The sequence below is a fragment of the Metarhizium brunneum genome, chromosome 5 (assembly GCF_013426205.1).
Source record: "Metarhizium brunneum chromosome 5, complete sequence".
Lineage (NCBI taxonomy): Eukaryota > Fungi > Ascomycota > Sordariomycetes > Hypocreales > Clavicipitaceae > Metarhizium > Metarhizium brunneum.
This window is the reverse complement of record NC_089426.1, coordinates 2,983,712-3,003,012: the sequence shown is the minus strand read 5'-3', so window position 1 is coordinate 3,003,012 and position 19,301 is coordinate 2,983,712. Positions and strand designations below refer to the sequence as shown.

The window sequence follows — 19,301 nt, the reverse complement described above, 5'->3', positions numbered from 1 at the left end:
ATGAAACGCAGGCCGAAACTTGACGAGAGACATCGAATCCCTCAAATTGCACGAGCAGTAGAAGTGGGACGCCCTCCTTCCAGGATATTTCTATCCATCTTCTCGATTCTTGTCACATCTAGGACAATTGATTCCTTCTCGCAGCCCGATGCCTAACGCTGGCATCGTCCAGAAACATATTGTAGTCTATTTCATCTGCTCCGTAAACTTGCACCACTTTGTTGCTCCTATTACCGTTACGCAACATATCGGTACACTATAATTGCAGCCACGTCTTTACCGTCCAGTCATCAAGCTTCCCAGGTTTCTCCACAGCCTTTGTTACCAGTTCTTCCGTTTGACGCTTAAGCATCTGCTTACGAATGGCTTCCTGATTCGCCAAAGCATCCGCTGAAGCGCCAGGAGCTGACGGTATTTCGGACATCCCGGGGATTGATATCCCCGGGTTTGACATGCCGGGTAAGCCCGGTGGCATAGCTCCTCCAGCCGTCGATGCGACTGGGCTTGGAGGAGAGGCGCCGCTAGCTGCTGTGCCGGCCATAATAGCTGCAATGTCAGCTGGCATCTCGTGAGGATCATTCTTCAGGCGGTCCCGGAGAATCAGCATAGATGGTACCCGCACGTTTAACTTTAATTGAGAGTCAGTATACGAGTGCTACAACACGTCATGTGCCTCGATCAGTGCGAACGTAGCGACAGTCCTGATACAACAACTAGCTTTACGTACCTGAGACAGCAGGTTGCCATATCTTACACCAAGAGTGTTGCCAATAGACTTCAAGCGTCCCTTCACCCAAGTCCTCTGAGAGTCTGTGAGATAATCCTGGCCCTGAATACAGGCCAACGGCCAAAGTAAGAAATACCCGGCTAAGCCTTTCTCTGATGTGTCTTCTCCGCAACCAAACACGGAATGCGTCGCGTGACTCCGCAAGTCCTTGCGCTTTGAGAAGAGCCCCATTTGGTAAGGCACCGAGGCAATAATATCCGAAATTGCCTCAACGCAAGTTCTTACTGTCGTCGCGTATTCTGAAGTCGTACGGTAATCAGCCGGGAAGTTGATCCAGGCTGTGCAGCGTATCGTGAGTGACGCCAGTACAATACGCATACAACGCATAACATTCCAGAAGTTTACAACCCATAAATCGACGTAGGCGTCGATACGGCCGGGAAAGACCTCGGCCTTTGAATAATCGCACCTTGGATTGTACGGCTCCCATGCAACTGTTTTCCACATATATTGCTCTGGCAGTTCTCGAAGCCAGGTAACGATTTCCTTGTCCAGAGACTTGCAATTTTGTATCGTGTCTTTCATTAACTCCATATTTTCAGACGAGCGAGTCACTGTGGCGAGAAGGGCATTGACCTCGCTCTTGAGCTCTCCCACACGACTACTGAGTTGCTGGAGCTGCATGCTATACTCGTTACTACCCGGATCGGTGACCCACCAGTCTACGTCGAGTGTTGGTGGTTTGCCAGTACTAAGGGAATGAATAACCTAGTCATGACCCATTAGAGTTGCTTTAAGAAGGAGAGTGGTTGGGAACAAAGACGGGCGATACTAGTACTTACCATCTGGGTTCGGACAGCAATGAATAGGTCCAGGCCTATTTTGCTTCGTAGTTGCTCCTGACCTCTGGACTTGACAAGCTGAATCGCACCTTCGATGTGGGAGCTCCATGCTAGCATTCCAAGTGTCTTTGCAGTGATATTCTCAAAAAGTCCAAGTAGCAAGATGGCAGCCAGAGTGTCGTCTCGTTTTGTCAAGACTGGGTCCTTCAAAGCTGTGAAGGTACAAGCCAAAGCCTTCGTGTAGCAGCCCAGGGCGGCCCGGTCAAAATCATTTCCAGTTCCAACACGGTTGTTGAGAGACGCTAGAGAACATGCTTTGAACGCATAGAGAAAGTGCTGCGATGGCTCCGGTGTTTTTAACAAGGGGAGTACGAACTCCAAGAACCCACGAGTAGTTGCTAAGCCTTGTTTAGGAATCAAAACATAGTTGGAAATGAAGTGACAGGACGCAAGCTCGTCTACAGCTAGCGGTGGCGGAGCTTGAATCGACTTGTCGCTAGACGAGCGTGGAGAAGGCGTGCCAGTGCCTTCCAAAGATAATCCGTCGCTTCTTCCTGACTTGGGTGCGAGTGATGGTGTTGCTGATTGCTGAGGTTTGTCCGGAACTTGTGAGCTTGCACTACCTCCTTCGGAAGCGGGATGAGATTGGTTGACGTCTCGATACCCGGGACATACGCGCCTCGCCTTTGCGCACTGCTTGCAAGTAGGTTTTGTTTCGTCACACTGTATTATGAACCAGTTAACGAGTTTTTCGAGTGCAATGACAACAACCCGCCAATTGGTTTATTCCAGGACTGTACAAGCAGAAGAGTTGAGTATGGGCATGGGCAAATCATGTATGTACCTTAATTCTGCGAATTCTGCACATTTGGCAGCCCCGCGAAGGCTTGCCACCGTACACCATGGTTGCGGTTCATCCAATTTCTATCTTCTGATAAAATGACAGCATGATGAAGATTCGTGAGCTTCCAGAAAGAGGCGGGCCACATTCCATGATAAAGGAAGAAGTCGGAGGCTTGCTGGCATGGGCCACTAATTATCAGTCCGCCGATGTCAATGATCATGGATTATGGCGTTTCTCCACACATCAGTGTCTGGGCCTCCACATAATCCCGGCTGTAGGGAACCGCATTTGTGGCGTTGAGTGGAAAAGTGGTTTTGTGTTTGCTACTGAAGTGAAGACTGACTCCCAGAGGCGTTTGATGGTTCCAAAGCCAATGCTACACAAAAGTAACAATCAGAATGCCGCCTTAGTCCATCATGTACATACGGGGAACGGGGTACTTGGTACGTGGTGAGCTACGCCAGTGGCAAGGTGGCCAGGCTCAGTTGTTGCTTCAAGGGGTGGTGATCTTTTCTGCTGTCGCCGATTGTGGGGCACTGGAGCAAGTGCAGTGGCTAGCCACTTGGTCGCTGACAGGTACTCGGTAGTATTTATTATTATTAGCAGGATGACGGAATCATTGACTGATGATGTTGGTGCTGGGGACCGAGTGGACGGAGTCCTCAGAGTCTTGTAGGGCTTGTTGAGCTTGGTGAGTACATAAAGTCCATGCGGCCGCAGCGCACGTTTTCCGTGGCCAAATTTGCCGATGACTACTTAAGTACTAACTCAAGGTACTAGGTACCTACCTACCTAGGTACTTAAGTAAGTAAGGTACTTAAGTACTTAGAAGTAGCCAGGCTAGGCCACGCCGCTTCCTAAACTTCGATCAAACAAGGATGATGGTCCGAGGGTTTCATGAAGGCGACGGGCAGTAATGTGGTGATGCAGGTCCGTTCCGCCCTGTGGTCCTTGTGTCTCACAGCGCAAGCAGAACCAAAATGGGCATCGCTTGTAGCTCCGGGAGGCGATTGCATGTTCGTGCATTCTGTGCCGTGCCCTTGCAGGTGGCATTGCGACAACGGCATGAAGTAGTTACGGGATGGTGCTGAGATGTGACCTTGCCTTCGGGAAGTTTGGATCACGTAAAGTTTTGTGTCGGGGACTTGATGTCCTGCAGGAGCGCATCATGACGCTTTGGCCAGTCAAGTGCTTGTTCCTTTTTTTGTCATCAAGGCCCAAGACTGTCCTGTCCGCTCTTGCCATTTGATTGCTTGGACTCCAGATAGGTACGGTACTCCGTACTTGCAGAATCTACATGCACGCAGCACGGCGACAATATTCTAGGCACTTACCACCAGTCATCTTAAAAAACCAAGGTCGAACCCCTCTGTGGTGTCATTGCTGCGCAGCCATTGGAGTGTCCTGGACTAGGAATAATACATGTCGGTTTGTGCCTGGACCTTGCTTCGTAAGTCTCGTATTTGCATGGTTGTCACATTTGATATCCAGAGCTCCTGACTTCTTCAGGCAGGCGGGACCGAGCATCTCTTCTACGGAGTAGCGAGCGCTGATTCTTGGTCGTCCTTTAGGTTGATTTGGCGACACATACTACGCACTCACCCAAATCAATTCCACAAGTCACTGCCGTGTTTCGACTCCGAGCCGTCTCTCCCCCACGCCGATGGCTTTTTAGTTTGGTCCGGCTGCCGTTGCCGCATGTGATGATCGACCGGCAGTGCTGAGGAAGGGTCTGGTGGGCATCAAGCGAGGCTGTCCGTCCGAGGCGACGTCTGGACCCCTGCTCGGCCAACGTCCCCTAGTAGTACCAGACTACTAGTACTAGAGCCTACTGGGTGCCGCAGAGCTGGGTCAGACTAACCATCAGAATAAAAACTGGCGGGAGGAGCGCTTGCGTCTCATTTCGGCTTCGGGAGCTACCTTCAAAGGCTAGCAAGGGCTAGAACTTAGAAGGCTTCAACCGGTCGCCCATTGGGCCTCGGCCCCTCAACTTTCCCCGCGTTACATGTTGGGAACCCCGTTGTCTGGAATGAGGCAACTAACTTGACGGTATACTCCGAGATCCCTACGCAAGCGATAGTACCCAGAAGATCCTCATGCCTTGCAAGGCGACGACCAGACCGTGCCGTTCGCCGTTCGCCATTCTGCCTATCGAGTAGCAAACGCCGAATTTTGTCCGAAGGGAAGGACTGGATTAGTGTCCCACACTCCTGACGGATGCCAGTGCCGCACAAGACGCCCCCAAGAAATGATGCCAGCAATAGTAACAAAAAGTATTCCCAAAATAAAGAAAACAAAAGACCCCGGCACGTGTCAGTGCATTGAAGAGCCCTGGCCCGAGTCCGCCAGTCTACATGACATGAAAGCTTGGCATGGTTGCAACAAGGCCGTCCTATTGCTAGAAAATGTCAAGCCCTAAACCCTGCGCGAATCCTTCATGTAATGGTACGTCTGCGCATGCAGCAACCTCCATGCCTTCGGCCCGCCAGCTGAAGGCTGCATACAACCGGCAGAGTCCATGGTCCTCGTCCTAATACCAACAAGATACCCGGCCGTTTGGACTGAGAATGGCAGTTAGAGGCAACAACCCAAGAGCATTTTCGCCCGAAGACAAGGTTTCGCCAACCAGCAACCGTACCAACCTTGCTCGTTATTGAAAGAGATTGCTAGGGATGCCTGCTTTGTCGAAGGGATAGTGACCTATTTATTCCTTCGGTTGTGGAGCCATTAAAGCGTGAATGGTTCAATGTTGCCATTCGGCCCCAGGATGGCACGTTGAACAACGATGCTACATAACCTAGGTACCTGGGTAGTTCAAGGACAAGTGCGATGGTCACAATTGTTGAACTGCAACCTCAGCCCGAAGCTACGTATCGTCAAACATCAGCTGAAAGAGGTGAAATCAGCAAACAAGGTCCTGTGTAAAAGAATAATATGACTACAGTCCGATGTGTGTACTTCGAGGACAAGGGACCCCAGCTACAGCTAGTCACGATGCCTTGGCTTTGCGGATATACAATTATCTATGTTTATGCACGCGGGTATATGAACCAGGTGGTTGGTTTCGCTGGGCTCGATGAAATGTTTCAAGTCTTCAGTTACGGCGGAACCCGCAGCGTTGTCTTTTGATATTGCTGACACTCTGACAGAACAAGTGATGCAACGCCTACACTGTAGTATTCTGATGAAAGCATGACGAGTACATGGCCATGGCCCCATAGCATGATTGACTGGGTTCGGATCTTGTAGCGACATCAACGAATTTCGCTAGCAGGCAACTCAATGAGAGAATATGCCAGTCAGCTCTCTGTAAGTGTGGCATATGATTTCTATCTCAATTCTTGGTCATCCATAGTAATGCTTTATACAAAGCTGGAAGAAACGTACAGCTCAATGAAGGCCTTGTTTAGTTACACAATAACCAGGCCAAGGCCATGTTTCTGGGCGACATAGCGTAAACCAAACGGCCCATAGGCATGAGTGTCATCATCCGCCCAGAGCAACTGCAAGCCTCGTTGAACAACTCGCAGATGCTGCATTTGGTACCTGCTATTCTTGAGACCATAAATGAGTCCTTCACGCTGTTTTGTATCCTCCTTGCAAGAGCCTGCAATGAAAATCGCCCATAGAAGATTTGTTGAGCATGGCGAGTTCCGCAGGTATGTCGCCAGGCGGATTGTGCTGTCAATCCTTTGCTGAACCTCCCTTCTGAGACCGTCACTAGGAGACGACGAACCAAGCAGCGACAGCGCAGCATAAATTTATAATGTCTGGCGTAGGCATTCTGCCGCTTTTCTCTTCTGCTCCGAGTCAAAGATGCGAGCCTCGAGGCTTGCCGTGTCCCTGCTCGAGGCTACATCTGGCAACGGATCCATGGCCCACGCCTTAATGCACTTCACCAAAGCTTCGTTGGCTATATTTAAGTCTTTGGACGGAGAATTTGCTCCCTGTGCTTCTTCCGCAAGCCTGTAGGCGAGATGAGAGCCACTGACAGTGAGTATACTATGCATGAGCAACGGGTTGGTCAGCGCCAGCGGAAGTAGGTATGTTATGAATGGGTTCGGAGACAGCACGCCGGCGAAGACCATGGTAGCCGTGTCTGTTAAGTAGTGTTGGAGGAGGAGATGCGATTGCGAGGTCAGACTTGTCCTTGCCTCCATGGGAAGCAAGAAAACTACGTTCAAGTGCAACGGGGTCTGATATTCTTCCGTCTGGAACGCATATCCCCGACTCTGCTGGCGTCTCTCTCTGCCCCGACATTGGGTTTTGGCAGGCTCATCAACCTTGGGCCAGCAACCCAGCCCGTTTCTCATACAACCAGTACAGCGAGGCTGGGATTCGTCGCACTTCTTCTCACGGCAACAACATGTCGTACATCCGGTCTTCGTTCGCGCATGCCTGATATGGAACTTTGTGGGGAACCTGGCTGGCCGATCTGGTGTCCGGAGTCTCCGGAGGCCTCGGCGACCGCGGCCGGCGATGGACCCAGCCCATACCGTCCATCTTGTTCAGATCCAGCACAAGAATGAGATGCGGAGAAGCTTCAGCCCCAGAGTTAAGAGTAAGCTGCCCGGGGTGGTAAGTGGGTGAAGCGGGACGACGTGAGATCTGAGGGGCGCGGCAACTGTTTTCTCTTGCCGCGCTTGGTGTGGCTCGAAAACAAGGTTGCTGATGCATATCAGCTGTTCTCATAGGATGTGAGTGTGTCTGTCATTGCTGGAGCCATGGCTGAATCCATATACATGGCGGTGCTTAGGCCCTTGCCATCCTTGCCTAGGACGCGTGGACTGTGGCTCACAATGGTGTTTTGAGCTCCGAGAATTGGGAGCCAGCGATTCGATTCGGTCACATCGCGGCTAGATTGTCGATATCTCTCGGCATTTTATGTGGTAACCATCGTGTTTGAAGACATGGTGACATTGAAAACATTCATTTTCTGCTATATATTGCCCAGCTCGCCTCGACATCTGGAACAATAACTCAATCACTCGTCCTTCACTTTTCCAAGAGGTACACCCTGAATCATTTTCCAAGCACGACATCTCAACATGGCGACAACCCAAATCAACAACTTGGACGTTGTAATAGTTGGAGCTGGCCTAAGCGGTCTCCGAGCAGCAAGAGAAATACACGCCGCAGGCCTGAAATATGTTGTCCTGGAAGCTATGGACCGCGTGGGCGGCAAGACGCTCTCGGTTCCTGCATCATCCAAGGGCACTGGCGTTGTAGACCTGGGCGCGGCTTGGATCAACGATACAAACCAGTCTGAAATGTATTCGCTAGCCCAAGAATTCAGCTTTGATCTCGTCAAGCAACGAGATGAAGGGGACTCAATGGTCAGAGCCCCAGATGGCAAAATTGACAAGGTTCCCTACGGAATGCTGGCAAACGTACGTTTACGTTATACAATGATACCAAGAAAAGCGCGGCATTCCTAATCTCGTAATATTAACCATGCGCGTGTCATAGTTGGAGCCAGAACAACTCGAGCGGCTCATGCATCTTCTACAAAAGATCGGAGAGCTTGCCGAGAAAAGCAATACCAGCGATCCTAGCCTCACACCCCACGCAGAGACACTCGACTCGGTGTCGCTGCACGATTTTGTGGCAGACAAGTTCAAAAACGAGGATGCAAACACTCTCGTGAACGAGCTGGTCAAGGCACTTGTGGGGTTGGAAAGCAGCTATCCCAGCGCATTGTACTTTCTGGACACCATCAAGCGCGCAGCCGGACTTGCAAACATGATTTCTGATGGGAAGAACGGGGGGCAGTACCTACGAAACCGCCAAGGTGAGAATGCCACCCATCTCCAACGAAGACATGCGTAGATGTATACATCAACACAGTCACAAGATCAAGACGTAAACTAACGTCCATGGCCTCAGGAAACCAGAGTTTCAGCGTTGAAATAGCACGAGGGTTGACACCCGGTGCCGTCAAACTCTCCAGCCCAGTCACAAGCATTACCCAGTCCGCCACAGGATGCGTCGTCGAATCCAAAACCGGGGACAAATACACGGCCAAGAAAGTCATCATGTCCCTTCCAAGCTGTCTCCTCCCCACTGTCCAATTCTCCCCCAGGCTGCCGCAGCCCAAGCAGCTTCTCAGCCAATCCACCAAGCTGGGCTACTACTCAAAGACAATTCTTGTATTTTCAGAACCGTGGTGGCTTGCCGCCGACCTATCGGGGGTATACACGTCTACTGGTACTGCGATTTCCTTCACGCGGGATACTTGTGTCCCTGAAGATGGCCAATACAGCATTACGTGCTTTCACACGGGAGAGACGGGGCGCTCCTGGTCTCGTTTGTCCGCGGAGGAGAGGCGGACCGCTGTGCTCGAGGAATTTAAGACGGCGTTTGAAACCGCGACGGGGGAGGGGATTCCCGATCCCGTCAACGTCATCGAGAAGGAGTGGACAAAAGACCCCTGGACATTGGGTGCGCCTAGTCCTGTGATGCCTCCTGGGCTGCTTACAAGCGAGGCCGGCAAGGCGCTGTATGAGCCGTTTCAGAACATTCACTTTGTTGGGACGGAGACGGCGGATGTGTGGAGGGGGTATATGGAGGGCGCGGTTCGTTCTGGACTTCGGGGTGCGAGGGAGGTTATTGATGCTTTGGGGGGCTCGTCCACACGTTAGGGGTTGGTGCGCCGACATGTTCAAGGTTTTCCGATGACTATGAAATAATTACGAAAATGCCAAGTGGTTTTAGCCGCATTGTACGGACATAAGTGGTATTATGAAAAATTAAAAACCCAGCCTTTGTGTGAAGGAGCCCAGCAAAACAGATTTTAACCGCGACAAGACCATGACCAAGGCGAGCCCATTCGAGAAAGACTCGGGAAATTGACAGAATCTCACTTGACGTCCATTTTAATCACAGTCTTCCCGATGCCGCCTTTTCCCTGGTATGAAGTCATGGCAGCCTGCCTAACGGCCTCGATGTCCTCAAACTTGACCGTGAGTCCTACAACAGGCTTCAGCTTTCCGGCGGCGACATGCTCACGCAGCGCATCGAGGTCAGCACCGCTGGGGTCCAGGAACATGTACTCGTAGCTGACGCGCCACCGCTTCGCGCGCCACTTGCGCATAGAATCCAGCGTGTTCAGCACGGTGGAGGCTACGAACGGAATCTTGCCCGAGTCGGACGACCTGGTGACGGCCGCGTCCTGCATCTGCTTGCCGGACGGCGTGGTGGAGATGGAGACGACGAGGCCTGTCTCCGGGACCATCCGGCTCAGGAACTCCATTGCCTGGCCGGTGGTGTCGAGCATGAAGTCTACCGACTTGGCGGGGATGCTGGCTGCCGGGTTTGCCTGGGTGTAGTCGATGACTGTGCGAATTGCCCGTCAGCAAGGGGCCCGTCATGAGGGGAGGGATTTGGAACTGAAACTTGGGGCATAGAATCAACTCTCTGGGAAGTTGTTGGACATGTAGGCGTGAAAAAAAATACATACTTTCGTCAACGACGCCTTGGCCAAGGAGTTCGGGGACTCTGGCTACCTTGGATGTCGACACGGTGGTAATGACCTTGCCTGCTCCAAACACGTTCTTGGCCAATTGGCACGCATAGGAACCTGTCCCGCTGACTAGAAGGTGCAATCTCTGTTAGCTAACGTATTATACTGGATTGCTTCGTGCTTGTCGGGATGGAGTGGGAGGAGGGAAATACGCACGGCCGGCAGGTACAAATACCGTCTTCCCGGCTAGTGAGCCGTCGTACTTCTTGAGGGCCTGGAAGGCCGTCATGGCAGCGAGAGGAAGCGAGGCGGCTGCCTCGAAGGACAGGGATGCCGGCTTGAGAGCCACGTAGCTCTCGGGGCATTTCGCAAACTGACTCCAGGATCCTGTGTCGCCAGAGTTAGTAGTGCTGCGGCGACTAGATGTACCAAGTCAAGAGGGACTCTGTACCTCGATGAGATTCAGGCAATCGGATGTACACCTCGTCGCCGACTTTGACTCGCGTGACGGTTTCCCCAACGGCCAGCACGATGCCGGCGCAGTCGTATCCGACCTTGTATGGAAAACTATGCGAGACGTGTAACGTGTAAGCGACAATTGGGCCATCACATGTGGTCATGGGAAAGGGGCTTGAAATGATGGATACAACTCACGAGTCCTTGAGCACCATCTTCATGGCGCCGGCGGCTTTCTTCACATCAATCGGGTTGATGCTGGCCGCATGAACCTGGATAACCACATCACCAGGATCGCTGACCTCGGGCTTGGGCAGAGACGATAGCCGGTACCCGGAAGGGTCCGAGTAGGCCGTCGTGTTAATAGACTGCATCGTGGCCATGGCGAATGCAAATGAGCAATGTTTTTAATGCGCGGCCAAGGTGAGTGTTGAGCGGCCCGTCGGGTTTCTTTTTAGGTTTCGGTGAGGAGAGGTAAGCTTCCACGTCAGCCAAGTTGACATCCGGGTTCGATGCTGCAAAAGGATAAAGTCTATTTGCGCGTGATTGTCTTTTTGTATCGCGATGGCAGGTCTTCATTGCAATTCTCTTCCCTTCTTTGAGAACCTCCTCTGTTTAGTCATCTGGATCTACATGGCCAGATCCATTCCGGTGCTTATGTCTCGGTGCAACCATCATGCCGGTAAGGTCTAACCCGCAACTGCACGACAGTGCCGACGACTCACGAGTGTGGCAATCTGCTGGAGATGCGGACTCATTTTCGCCTAGAGTTGTATTTCGTGGGAGCAGCTTGACAAGTCTACCCAATTAAGCCACGCATTTGCCAGCGATTTTTGATTTGTCAGTGGAGATGAGGCGCCGAGGCTGATCAAGGGTCGGAGTTTTGCGTTGAATCCTAATTTCACCGTTATCGTCCGTGTATGGAGTATTGATCGAGAGAGAAGAAAAAAAAACAAAGAAAATAAAACAAGTCCGCACTCTAAACTCCGTAGTCCGCAGTCCAAGAGTAGGAGTTGCACAAAAGACCAAAATGGCGTTTTCATCGAGTTTGCCGACCGACGCAACCTTATTCCGGACCTGACCCTGCCGAGATTCAAAGCTGGTTTCGATATTTGTTCTAGAGAATCCGTCCTACATCCACTGCTCAAGTTTTGCTTTCAAGCATAGAGTGTATGGTACGACACTGACCAGACATGCGTACAGAACGGTTAACTCTTGATTGTGGCTCACCTCACTAGGACTGAATAACAATTTTCCACTTGTGTGCGTGCTGAATTCCTTGTCTTTTGTTTCAGCATGGAGACGGCTGGGCAAAAAGGCCTTTCTTGACCATGAGGCCTCTTCAAATAGGTCTGCAAGGACCGTCGCGCCTGTAGAATCGCGTCGTGATTGCAACTCCTGCTTTCGAGATCTGAGTGTAATTACTCATATCAAAGGACATCCTCAAGGCAAGAAACGTAATGGCCAAGTTTAAAGAGAGCCCAGATTCATACTCACAATCCCGGCGTTGAGTTACCAGGGCCAGGCTCTGCAACCACAGGTAATGCTATTAGGGAAGTACAGCAGTTATACTAGCAGCTGCAAGTTGATCGGAGAGTAGATGATCTATTACATACTAACATTGACCTCTGTAAATAGCGGAGTATGTGCTGATTTCACTAGCTCATGTTGTCCCTATGCCCCAAGAGTAGACACGAGCGCATATAGCCTTATGACTTGACATGTAACACCTTGTATACCTCGGAAGCAATATCGTATTCCACCAGCTGTTTCAACGGCTTCGTCATTACGTTTGGGAACCACCCTGTGCCGTGTCAGTGTCTCAACAGGATTAAATCACTAAAAAGAAGGGAAAACGAGAAGGGAGAGAAATGTGACAAAAGGCTACAATCTCGGTGGCCTGCTTACCTATCATCCACATAAAGGCGTACATGATGTATTCCTCGATGACCGTCTTGTCGCGCTTGCGGTTCTGTGACTGTTGAGCGTGATCGAGAATCCTCTTTACGTGAGGCTGGCGGAGATCCATGTATTGTTTCGCTGCCGCCCTGATGACCTCTTTGTAGTCCGTGGGATCATGCCCACCAGACTCATAGGCTTTGCCCAAGTGGTGGCCGAGAAAGAGAGAGAAGCACTCGACGTCTTCCAGCGCTTGGGAGCTGCCTTGGCCGGAGGTAGGGGGCAGCGCATGCGCAGCATCCCCTACCAAGACGACGCCGTCCCGCTCCCACGTTGGCAGCGGAGGCACGATCCACGTAGGATACATGCTCGTCACCTTTGAAGTCTCAAGGACTTTGCATATAACAGGGTCTTTCCAGTTCTTGTGACGCTCGCGCAGCTGTTTGAGTATGTCTTCCTTGTCCACCGACTTTGGATCGGGACACTCGTCGACAGAATATGTTGACCACCAACCGACGCTCTCGCCTGGTGGTGAAACATGATAAGGAGAGTCGCGATGGGGTGCGTCGAGTGCGCTCTCTGCGATGAAATACCCAAAGAAACCGTTGCCGCCCATGACAAAGTTCATCGATCCAATCTCAACGTGACCTTTGACGAGCGAGTAAGGGGCGAAGCCACCAACTCCGCAAAGACCCCTGCAACACTGTCAGATGCCGAGTTTCAACTAAGTGATGCGAAATACTCACTCATAATGCGGGGGGAATGGATCTGTCTTTTCACCCGGAAACAATGCCTTCTTGGCCAGGCCCTTGAGCCCATCGGCGCCGATGACTAGATCTGCCTCCGCAGAAGGACTCCCATCGACGAAACTCACCACATTAAGGCCATCAGACCTTGCGACCACTTCAGAAACTCTCCTTGTGACAATATCGTCGTCCGGGACCCTCTTACGAAGTTCCCGCCACAGCCCATGGCGACTACACGCAACGGTATTCATGGTCCCTTGTCCCTTTCCATCTAAAGCTGGCTTACCGGCGGGCTGCATCCGTGCTAGAACTCTGCCATTTTTGCTCTTCATGTTCATCGTGGCACAGCTATATCCGCCGCGGACGATTTCACGCAGCATGTTCTCATCCAGCCGCTTGATGACGTTGAGTCCGTTGGCAGCAACCCCCAGACCGCCGCCCACAATGAGGGTGGAGGAATAGGTTGGACCATTGCCGCGATCATCAGCAGTAGTGTCAATATTTGTGTCGTACGCCTCGTAGATTGTGATTTTGTGCGCTTCTCCAGAGGGTGGTTTGGGAAGATGCTTCCGCAGTTCAAGGTAGATTGTGCAGCCTGCGATTCCAGCTCCGATGATGATAATCTTCATATTTGTGATGTTGGTCTGAGCAAGTTAAGTATGCGAAAAGAGGTGTTTGTTCGTCATCTAACTTTTTTAAACCAAGAAAGAGACGTCCCATCATATTTTATACTTTTTTTGTTGAGCCATGACGTTCCGTGTAAAGAAACCAAAAAAACATACCTGATCGAATGACTTCAATCAAATGTTCCCAATTCGGCCTGGGGGCCCGATGAGGCGCCAGGTGGCTGACAGGTGCCAACCAGCCAGTGGTGAAACACACGCGGCAAGTACGTATCCTTCGCTTTAGGAATGCCACCTCGGACTTCTGAGGATTGCCGAGCTGACCCGTTCAAATTCAGTATGCAGTTTTTGGAAATATTTGCGACGAGACAACCAGACGTACCTTGTGGCGTATCATGGCTGTGTCAAAGACGAAAATGTGGTATTTGTCGCTTGCTGTCACTAATTATGCTATGTGATGACTTCATATGACATGTGGTGCATTTGACTTTTCTACTTCTTCCTTCCTTCCTCTTGTGACCACCACAGTCGCGCGGCGATGACCACAAGTCTAATCTCGCTTGAGCCCAACTTTCCCCGTCTTTCGTAGACCGACTGCTCCCCATAAAGTGCAGACCATCATGAGGCCAAACATGGTCCAGAAGCTTGCCCTGAGTCCCTCCATGACAGCCATCGGCATGCTCTTGCCACTGTTGTCCTTGGTCACAACCGTTGACACAATTTGCATTATGCCCAAGACGAGCGCCTGGCCAAATTGAGATGCGGTATTGAACACGGCACCGGCCAGTGCTTGCGTGTCATCAGGGAAGTTATCCGAGATGATGATTAGACCCACTGTGAAGAGTACATCCGTGCTCACCGGTGACAGCAGCTGGGCAATGAAGGCATTGGTCCAATACGGGGATTGCACCTTGATCGCGGCCATTAGGAGAGGAGAGATTGAACAGATCACGGATGACCCTGTCACAAGCCACAGAGCTGGGACTCTGTCGACAAATAGACCTGTAGTGAAGTTAAGAATAACCCCAACGACTAGACTGGGTATGATTCTGAGGCCAGTTTGAAGAGCAGAGAGGTGCTGGACCTCCTGGAAACTGGAAACCTTGTTAGTACAGAAATGCTGGCTACTTACGGGCTTCGCACTTACAACAGACTGGAGAACAACTCCATGGCTGTTGTTACACCGAACGAAAGAGCCACTGTACCACAAATGCTGGAAAACGCAGTATTCTTCCACAGTGAGTTGGGAATCAATGCTGGTTTGCCTAGCCGGACTTGGCGATGAACCCAGCCAATAAACAGCGGCAACAAAGTCCCAATCAAGCAAACGAATACAATACTTTCCGGGTTTCGCATCCTTTTTAGATCGACACTAATAGTTCTTCAAAGACTGTAAGCTTGGGAAAAACTGGTGTAAACAGGCATGAACTTACGCAAACAGGTAGGACAGCAACGCCATGAAAGCCGATGCGAGCAATGCGCCAACCCAGTCTACTCGCTCCTTGCAATTGCGCAAGGTGCCCCAAAACGTTCTTCCGTAGAGGGACTTTGGCAACGCCCAGGTGGCAACCGCAGAGAGGACAAGAGTCAAAGATCCGTAAATATACCAGCCTGCTCTCCAACCGAGGAGATCTTGAAGAACGCCCCCAATAACTAGGCCAAACGAGAAACCCAAGGGTTGGCTAAGACCAAGGCAGGAGAAGGCAAAGTTCCGTGGTCTTCCACGTGGAAGGGTGCTCGTGACAATGGCGACAGACGACGCAAGATGCATGGCATAGCCAACGCCCTGCAAGGCTCGCATCACAACCAGCTGAGGACCTGTTTTACTTGCACCGGAGGCGAGTATGAAGGCCCCTGTTACAATACTGCCAGCAAGATTAACCGTTCGTGGGCCAATCGAGTCGGCCAGAGAGCCGGCAAGCAAGATGGTAGAGGCATTGGCCAAGTTTGAGACCGAAGTTGGCCAAAATGCCAACGAAGGATCTAGGTTGACATCGGCAGTAATGGTAGGTAGGCTGACGACGACAAGGCCATTGACAGCGCTGGAAGCGAAGTTGACTCCAGATAGTTGTATGATCACGGCCACCTTGCGGAACGGAGACATCTGACGAGCTTCGTCAATCGAATCACTGGACTCACTGGCGCTGCTGGTTTCTGACAATTGCCGCTGAGCAGTATCGTGAGTGTTGAGGGTCACAGATGGCGCCAAGGCCACTTGCGTTTGAGTACAGGTTGCCATGATAATCGACTCATCAACGGCGAAATGCTTTAAACTGTCTTCTTCAACTAGTGAAATGATTTTGTAGTTTAAACAATATCCATAAACATATGCCGGTCAACGAGGGGCCGGCCCTTATTTATATTGGCCCAACCATGCTTGGCACGACATTCACTGTCTGGGCTGGAAATTCCAGTTAAAACCGAGAAAATCCTCCAACTCAACAAGGTGACAAGCGACCCACTCCAAAGGCGTAATTTATCCCTCGGAAAGCGATGCTTGTTCTCGTCTGTTCGCGGGAGTTTCTTCCGATTCGCCTAGTCACTTAACGGCAACAAGGTCAGCCATGTTGGCAACTTCTGGCACATTCTTGGCTCTGCATTGCCGCGACCGGAGTCTATTCCGAGCAAATCTGCATGGTTTCAGTTGACGTAGGACCGAAGAGTAGGCAACAGGGCTCGATACAGTTGTGAAATTGAACGAACAGAGATAGAAACTCCCTAAATAGGAAAAAGCAAAAGCTATCCAAGTGAACCTCACGTCTTCACGCCAAACGGACAGCCCTGCAAGCCATCTGCGGCTCTCGCTGTGCTGTCTGGCTGCGGTCAGGTGTGGCCAGGTCTGTGATCGACCTGTGATGGTTTGAGTTTGGCAAATCAGAGGCTGTCTTTTGCAGAATTTATGGGGCTATTCTGAGTAGGAACTGCTGGCTCCTGATTGGCTCACGTGATGGCGATTTTTCAAGGAGCCGGAAAACTCCATCATTTCCCGGGCCGGGATCTTCATCACCTCATTCATTGCCTTGCTACTCTCTAGCGATTGAGCTCAACTCGACGTTCGACGCGAGCTTGCGACCTGTCAACAAGACAGCCGATAAGACAATCCATTCTACTTTCCTGTTGTATTGTCTAATGTGAGCGATAGCTGGGTACTTCTTCGGGACACCCGCCTTCGCCACACCTTCCCCTTGCGACGTTCGCGAGCCTCTTCATAATAGCCTTCAAGGTGGCTGGACTAAGAAATTTGCGGTTATCCGCACGGATATCTCAGAAATACACATCATGCATCCGAGGTAGTCCCTGCGATGGCCGGGTGGCCAGGTGTCGTTACGGCACTGTTGCTTCGAGCACTGATGGACACAAATTGCGCGAGCCGGCGCCTCCGAGCAGTACAGCAAGCCCGCTACAACGGCCATGGTCGATCTCATCTCAACCCGAGCCATCAATAGCCAAGCCGCGGCCAACACCTCAGTTCTACGTACCTTCCGTGCTGCTCCCCAAGGAAGCGGCAAACTCAGCGACTGTACACAAAATTCATATTTTGGGCGACGATGAACGGTCCAAATTTATTGCCCATGCGTTGTCAAGCGTATACGATTCCGTCGAAATGCTTGGATGGAGAAGCAGCCCTTCCTCAAAATATCGAAACATCCAGAAAGTCCGTCCTCACAACCGACGGTCAGCTGCCAACGTCGAAGCCAACCTCGCTATGCCTCGGGCCATTACCCAGAGCGATGATTCACGGATTGACCAGCTTGTGGTATCAGGCCGAGGTCAAGAAGCTGTAGAGGCTCTCCAATCGGTGAAAAATCGAATCGATGGAAATACTACAGTATGTTTGATGAACGATGGGCTTGGTGTGCTGGAGGATGTGAGGAAGAAGATTTTCGAGGGATCGGATGCCGCACCAAACTTCTTGCTAGGCCACATGAGCCACCGCCTGGCGTTTAATCGAACCTACGACGCAGTTACCCAGCTTAAGCAAGGCCAAACAAAGTTGACCTTTGCCGAGGCGCCTCGTATGCGCGTCAAGGATATGCACAAAGTCGAGTCGCGACCGAATTTTGTCAAGACATTAGAAGAAGCAAAGGACCTGCATACGACACTGACTCCGTTTGACCAGTGGCTCCGATTTAAGCTGCCTACAGTCATCTTCGACTCTGTCGTTGAGCCTGTATGTGTGCTCCTGGAGATGCCATACCAAGGCCTACTGCAAAACCCAGCGGCACAACGCATGATGCATAGTTTACTGTCCGAGATAATCCAAGTTCTCGAAAGCATGCCGGAACTAGAAGGATCCACAGTTATCAGAGACTATGTCCAAAGCAAGGGCATTCGAAAGTTTATGTACAGCAGAATAATGGGGAAGCGATCACAGCCAAGCCAGCTGGTGAGGCGAATTGAGAACGGATTACCAACAGACGTGGAGTATTTGAATGGATATTTCCTGCGGCGTGGCCAGAAGCTAGGATTGGACCTGCACATGAATTTGATGATGCGCGATATGATCAAGGCGAAGCATTCTCAAGCAATCGAGCGACTCAACTCATTTATACCGGTGGAGGAGACATCCATACCGAGCCATTTGGCATTCAGATATAGGACAATGCCACGGTGATGGCTGTACAATAGCTGTATTGTTTTTATTATGTATTTCAGCATAGCAAGGGCGTGTATAAAGGGTTACATTTTCAATGGTAAAGTCTAGTCAAGTCTAGCCAACTATGCCGTGACCTGCCAGCATGTCTTGCCTGAGGATATCGTACCAAAAATAGGGTCACCTACCTAACAGACTGCTAAACAATGTCAATATTCACGCAGTCCGTCATTTTGCGTTTCGTTCCATTGTTTCTACCTTGCTCACGTGATGCCCACTGAAGCTATCTAGGCTGCCCCTCCAGCAGCAAGCTTGCCCCGCCGTTACCTCGAACCATCTTCAATCCAAACAAGTCACCATGGACGACTCCGAACTCGAGCAGGTACCTCTGCTTCGTACCCTTCTCCGTTGCAAGCCCATCTAACTAGCTCGCGATAGATCAGAAGGGCTCGCCTCGAGCAGCTCAAGGCGCAGTCCGGCGCAGGCAGCGGTGGCCCATCATCCAACAACGGCGGCCAGGACCAAGAACGCCAAAAACAGCACGTCTCCCACATCCCACATGTCCCCCTGACAACCGGGCCCAGCGCACTAACCCTTCTTGTGCATGTTCAGACAGCAAGATGATGCTCGCCAGCACATATTGAATCAGATTCTGCACCCCGAGGCCGCCGACCGCCTGGGCCGCATCAGGCTCGTGAAGGAGCAGCGTGCGACGGATATCGAGAACAGATTGATCACGCTGGCGCAGACGGGCCAGCTGAGGCAGAAGGTCACGGAGACGCAGCTGAAGGAGCTGCTGAATGCGATGGCGGACAACAAGGAGGAGGAGAAAATTGTGGTGAGCAGACGGAAGGGCTGGGACGACGACGACGACGACCTGTTGGACTTGTGAAGGGGCAAAAGAGCACATTGTGCGCGAGGTGAAACCCGGGCTGGATTATACTTACGATACCATGATTTTTTTGTCAATCAATTCGTTTGATGCTGCGGGTGATTCGTACTGATTCTCTTGCGTGGATTGGTGCTACTGTGGTTTGGTTGATATAACGAGACAAGTCCATGTCTATTTGAAACAAGCGCTTACTATGCAATATACTCCAACAAAAAA

The 19,301-nt window shown here is 51.3% G+C and overlaps 8 protein-coding genes across 8 annotated transcripts; 3 read left to right on the top strand and 5 right to left on the bottom strand.

Moving 5' to 3' along the window:
- Positions 1-256: 256 nt before the first annotated feature.
- On the bottom strand, positions 257-2,473 carry G6M90_00g089750 (uncharacterized protein; the record flags this gene model as incomplete). Its single annotated transcript, XM_014686149.1, has 4 exons — positions 257-628; positions 728-1,495; positions 1,570-2,292; positions 2,414-2,473. 4 exons carry the CDS (start codon positions 2,471-2,473, stop codon positions 257-259), a joined length of 1,923 nt encoding a protein of 640 aa, XP_014541635.1.
- Positions 2,474-6,174: 3,701 nt separating this feature from the next.
- On the bottom strand, positions 6,175-6,501 carry G6M90_00g089740 (uncharacterized protein; the record flags this gene model as incomplete). Its single annotated transcript, XM_066131362.1, has 1 exon — positions 6,175-6,501. The coding sequence occupies one exon, from the start codon at positions 6,499-6,501 to the stop codon at positions 6,175-6,177; it is 327 nt and encodes a 108-aa protein (XP_065987459.1).
- Positions 6,502-7,461: 960 nt separating this feature from the next.
- On the top strand, positions 7,462-9,054 carry G6M90_00g089730 (uncharacterized protein; the record flags this gene model as incomplete). The annotated part of the gene is made up of 3 exons (XM_014686148.1): positions 7,462-7,803; positions 7,883-8,204; positions 8,300-9,054. 3 exons carry the CDS (start codon positions 7,462-7,464, stop codon positions 9,052-9,054), a joined length of 1,419 nt encoding a protein of 472 aa, XP_014541634.1.
- Positions 9,055-9,272: 218 nt separating this feature from the next.
- RTN4IP1 (Reticulon-4-interacting protein 1) lies at positions 9,273-10,714 on the bottom strand (the record flags this gene model as incomplete). Its single annotated transcript, XM_014686147.1, has 5 exons — positions 9,273-9,748; positions 9,873-10,004; positions 10,092-10,262; positions 10,327-10,442; positions 10,530-10,714. 5 exons carry the CDS (start codon positions 10,712-10,714, stop codon positions 9,273-9,275), a joined length of 1,080 nt encoding a protein of 359 aa, XP_014541633.1.
- A 1,326-nt stretch (positions 10,715-12,040) lies between these two features.
- Positions 12,041-13,605, bottom strand: G6M90_00g089710 (uncharacterized protein; the record flags this gene model as incomplete). The annotated part of the gene is made up of 3 exons (XM_014686146.1): positions 12,041-12,135; positions 12,240-12,925; positions 12,977-13,605. The coding sequence occupies 3 exons, from the start codon at positions 13,603-13,605 to the stop codon at positions 12,041-12,043; spliced, it is 1,410 nt and encodes a 469-aa protein (XP_014541632.1).
- A 544-nt stretch (positions 13,606-14,149) lies between these two features.
- On the bottom strand, positions 14,150-15,838 carry terJ_0 (Efflux pump terJ; the record flags this gene model as incomplete). The annotated part of the gene is made up of 3 exons (XM_066131361.1): positions 14,150-14,693; positions 14,747-14,980; positions 15,033-15,838. 3 exons carry the CDS (start codon positions 15,836-15,838, stop codon positions 14,150-14,152), a joined length of 1,584 nt encoding a protein of 527 aa, XP_065987494.1.
- A 1,365-nt stretch (positions 15,839-17,203) lies between these two features.
- Positions 17,204-18,214, top strand: PANE (2-dehydropantoate 2-reductase; the record flags this gene model as incomplete). The annotated part of the gene is made up of 1 exon (XM_014686144.1): positions 17,204-18,214. One exon carries the CDS (start codon positions 17,204-17,206, stop codon positions 18,212-18,214), a length of 1,011 nt encoding a protein of 336 aa, XP_014541630.1.
- Positions 18,215-18,551: 337 nt separating this feature from the next.
- Positions 18,552-19,085, top strand: DNBP (DNA-binding protein; the record flags this gene model as incomplete). The annotated part of the gene is made up of 3 exons (XM_066131360.1): positions 18,552-18,575; positions 18,632-18,732; positions 18,806-19,085. The coding sequence occupies 3 exons, from the start codon at positions 18,552-18,554 to the stop codon at positions 19,083-19,085; spliced, it is 405 nt and encodes a 134-aa protein (XP_065987486.1).
- Positions 19,086-19,301: the final 216 nt, after the last annotated feature.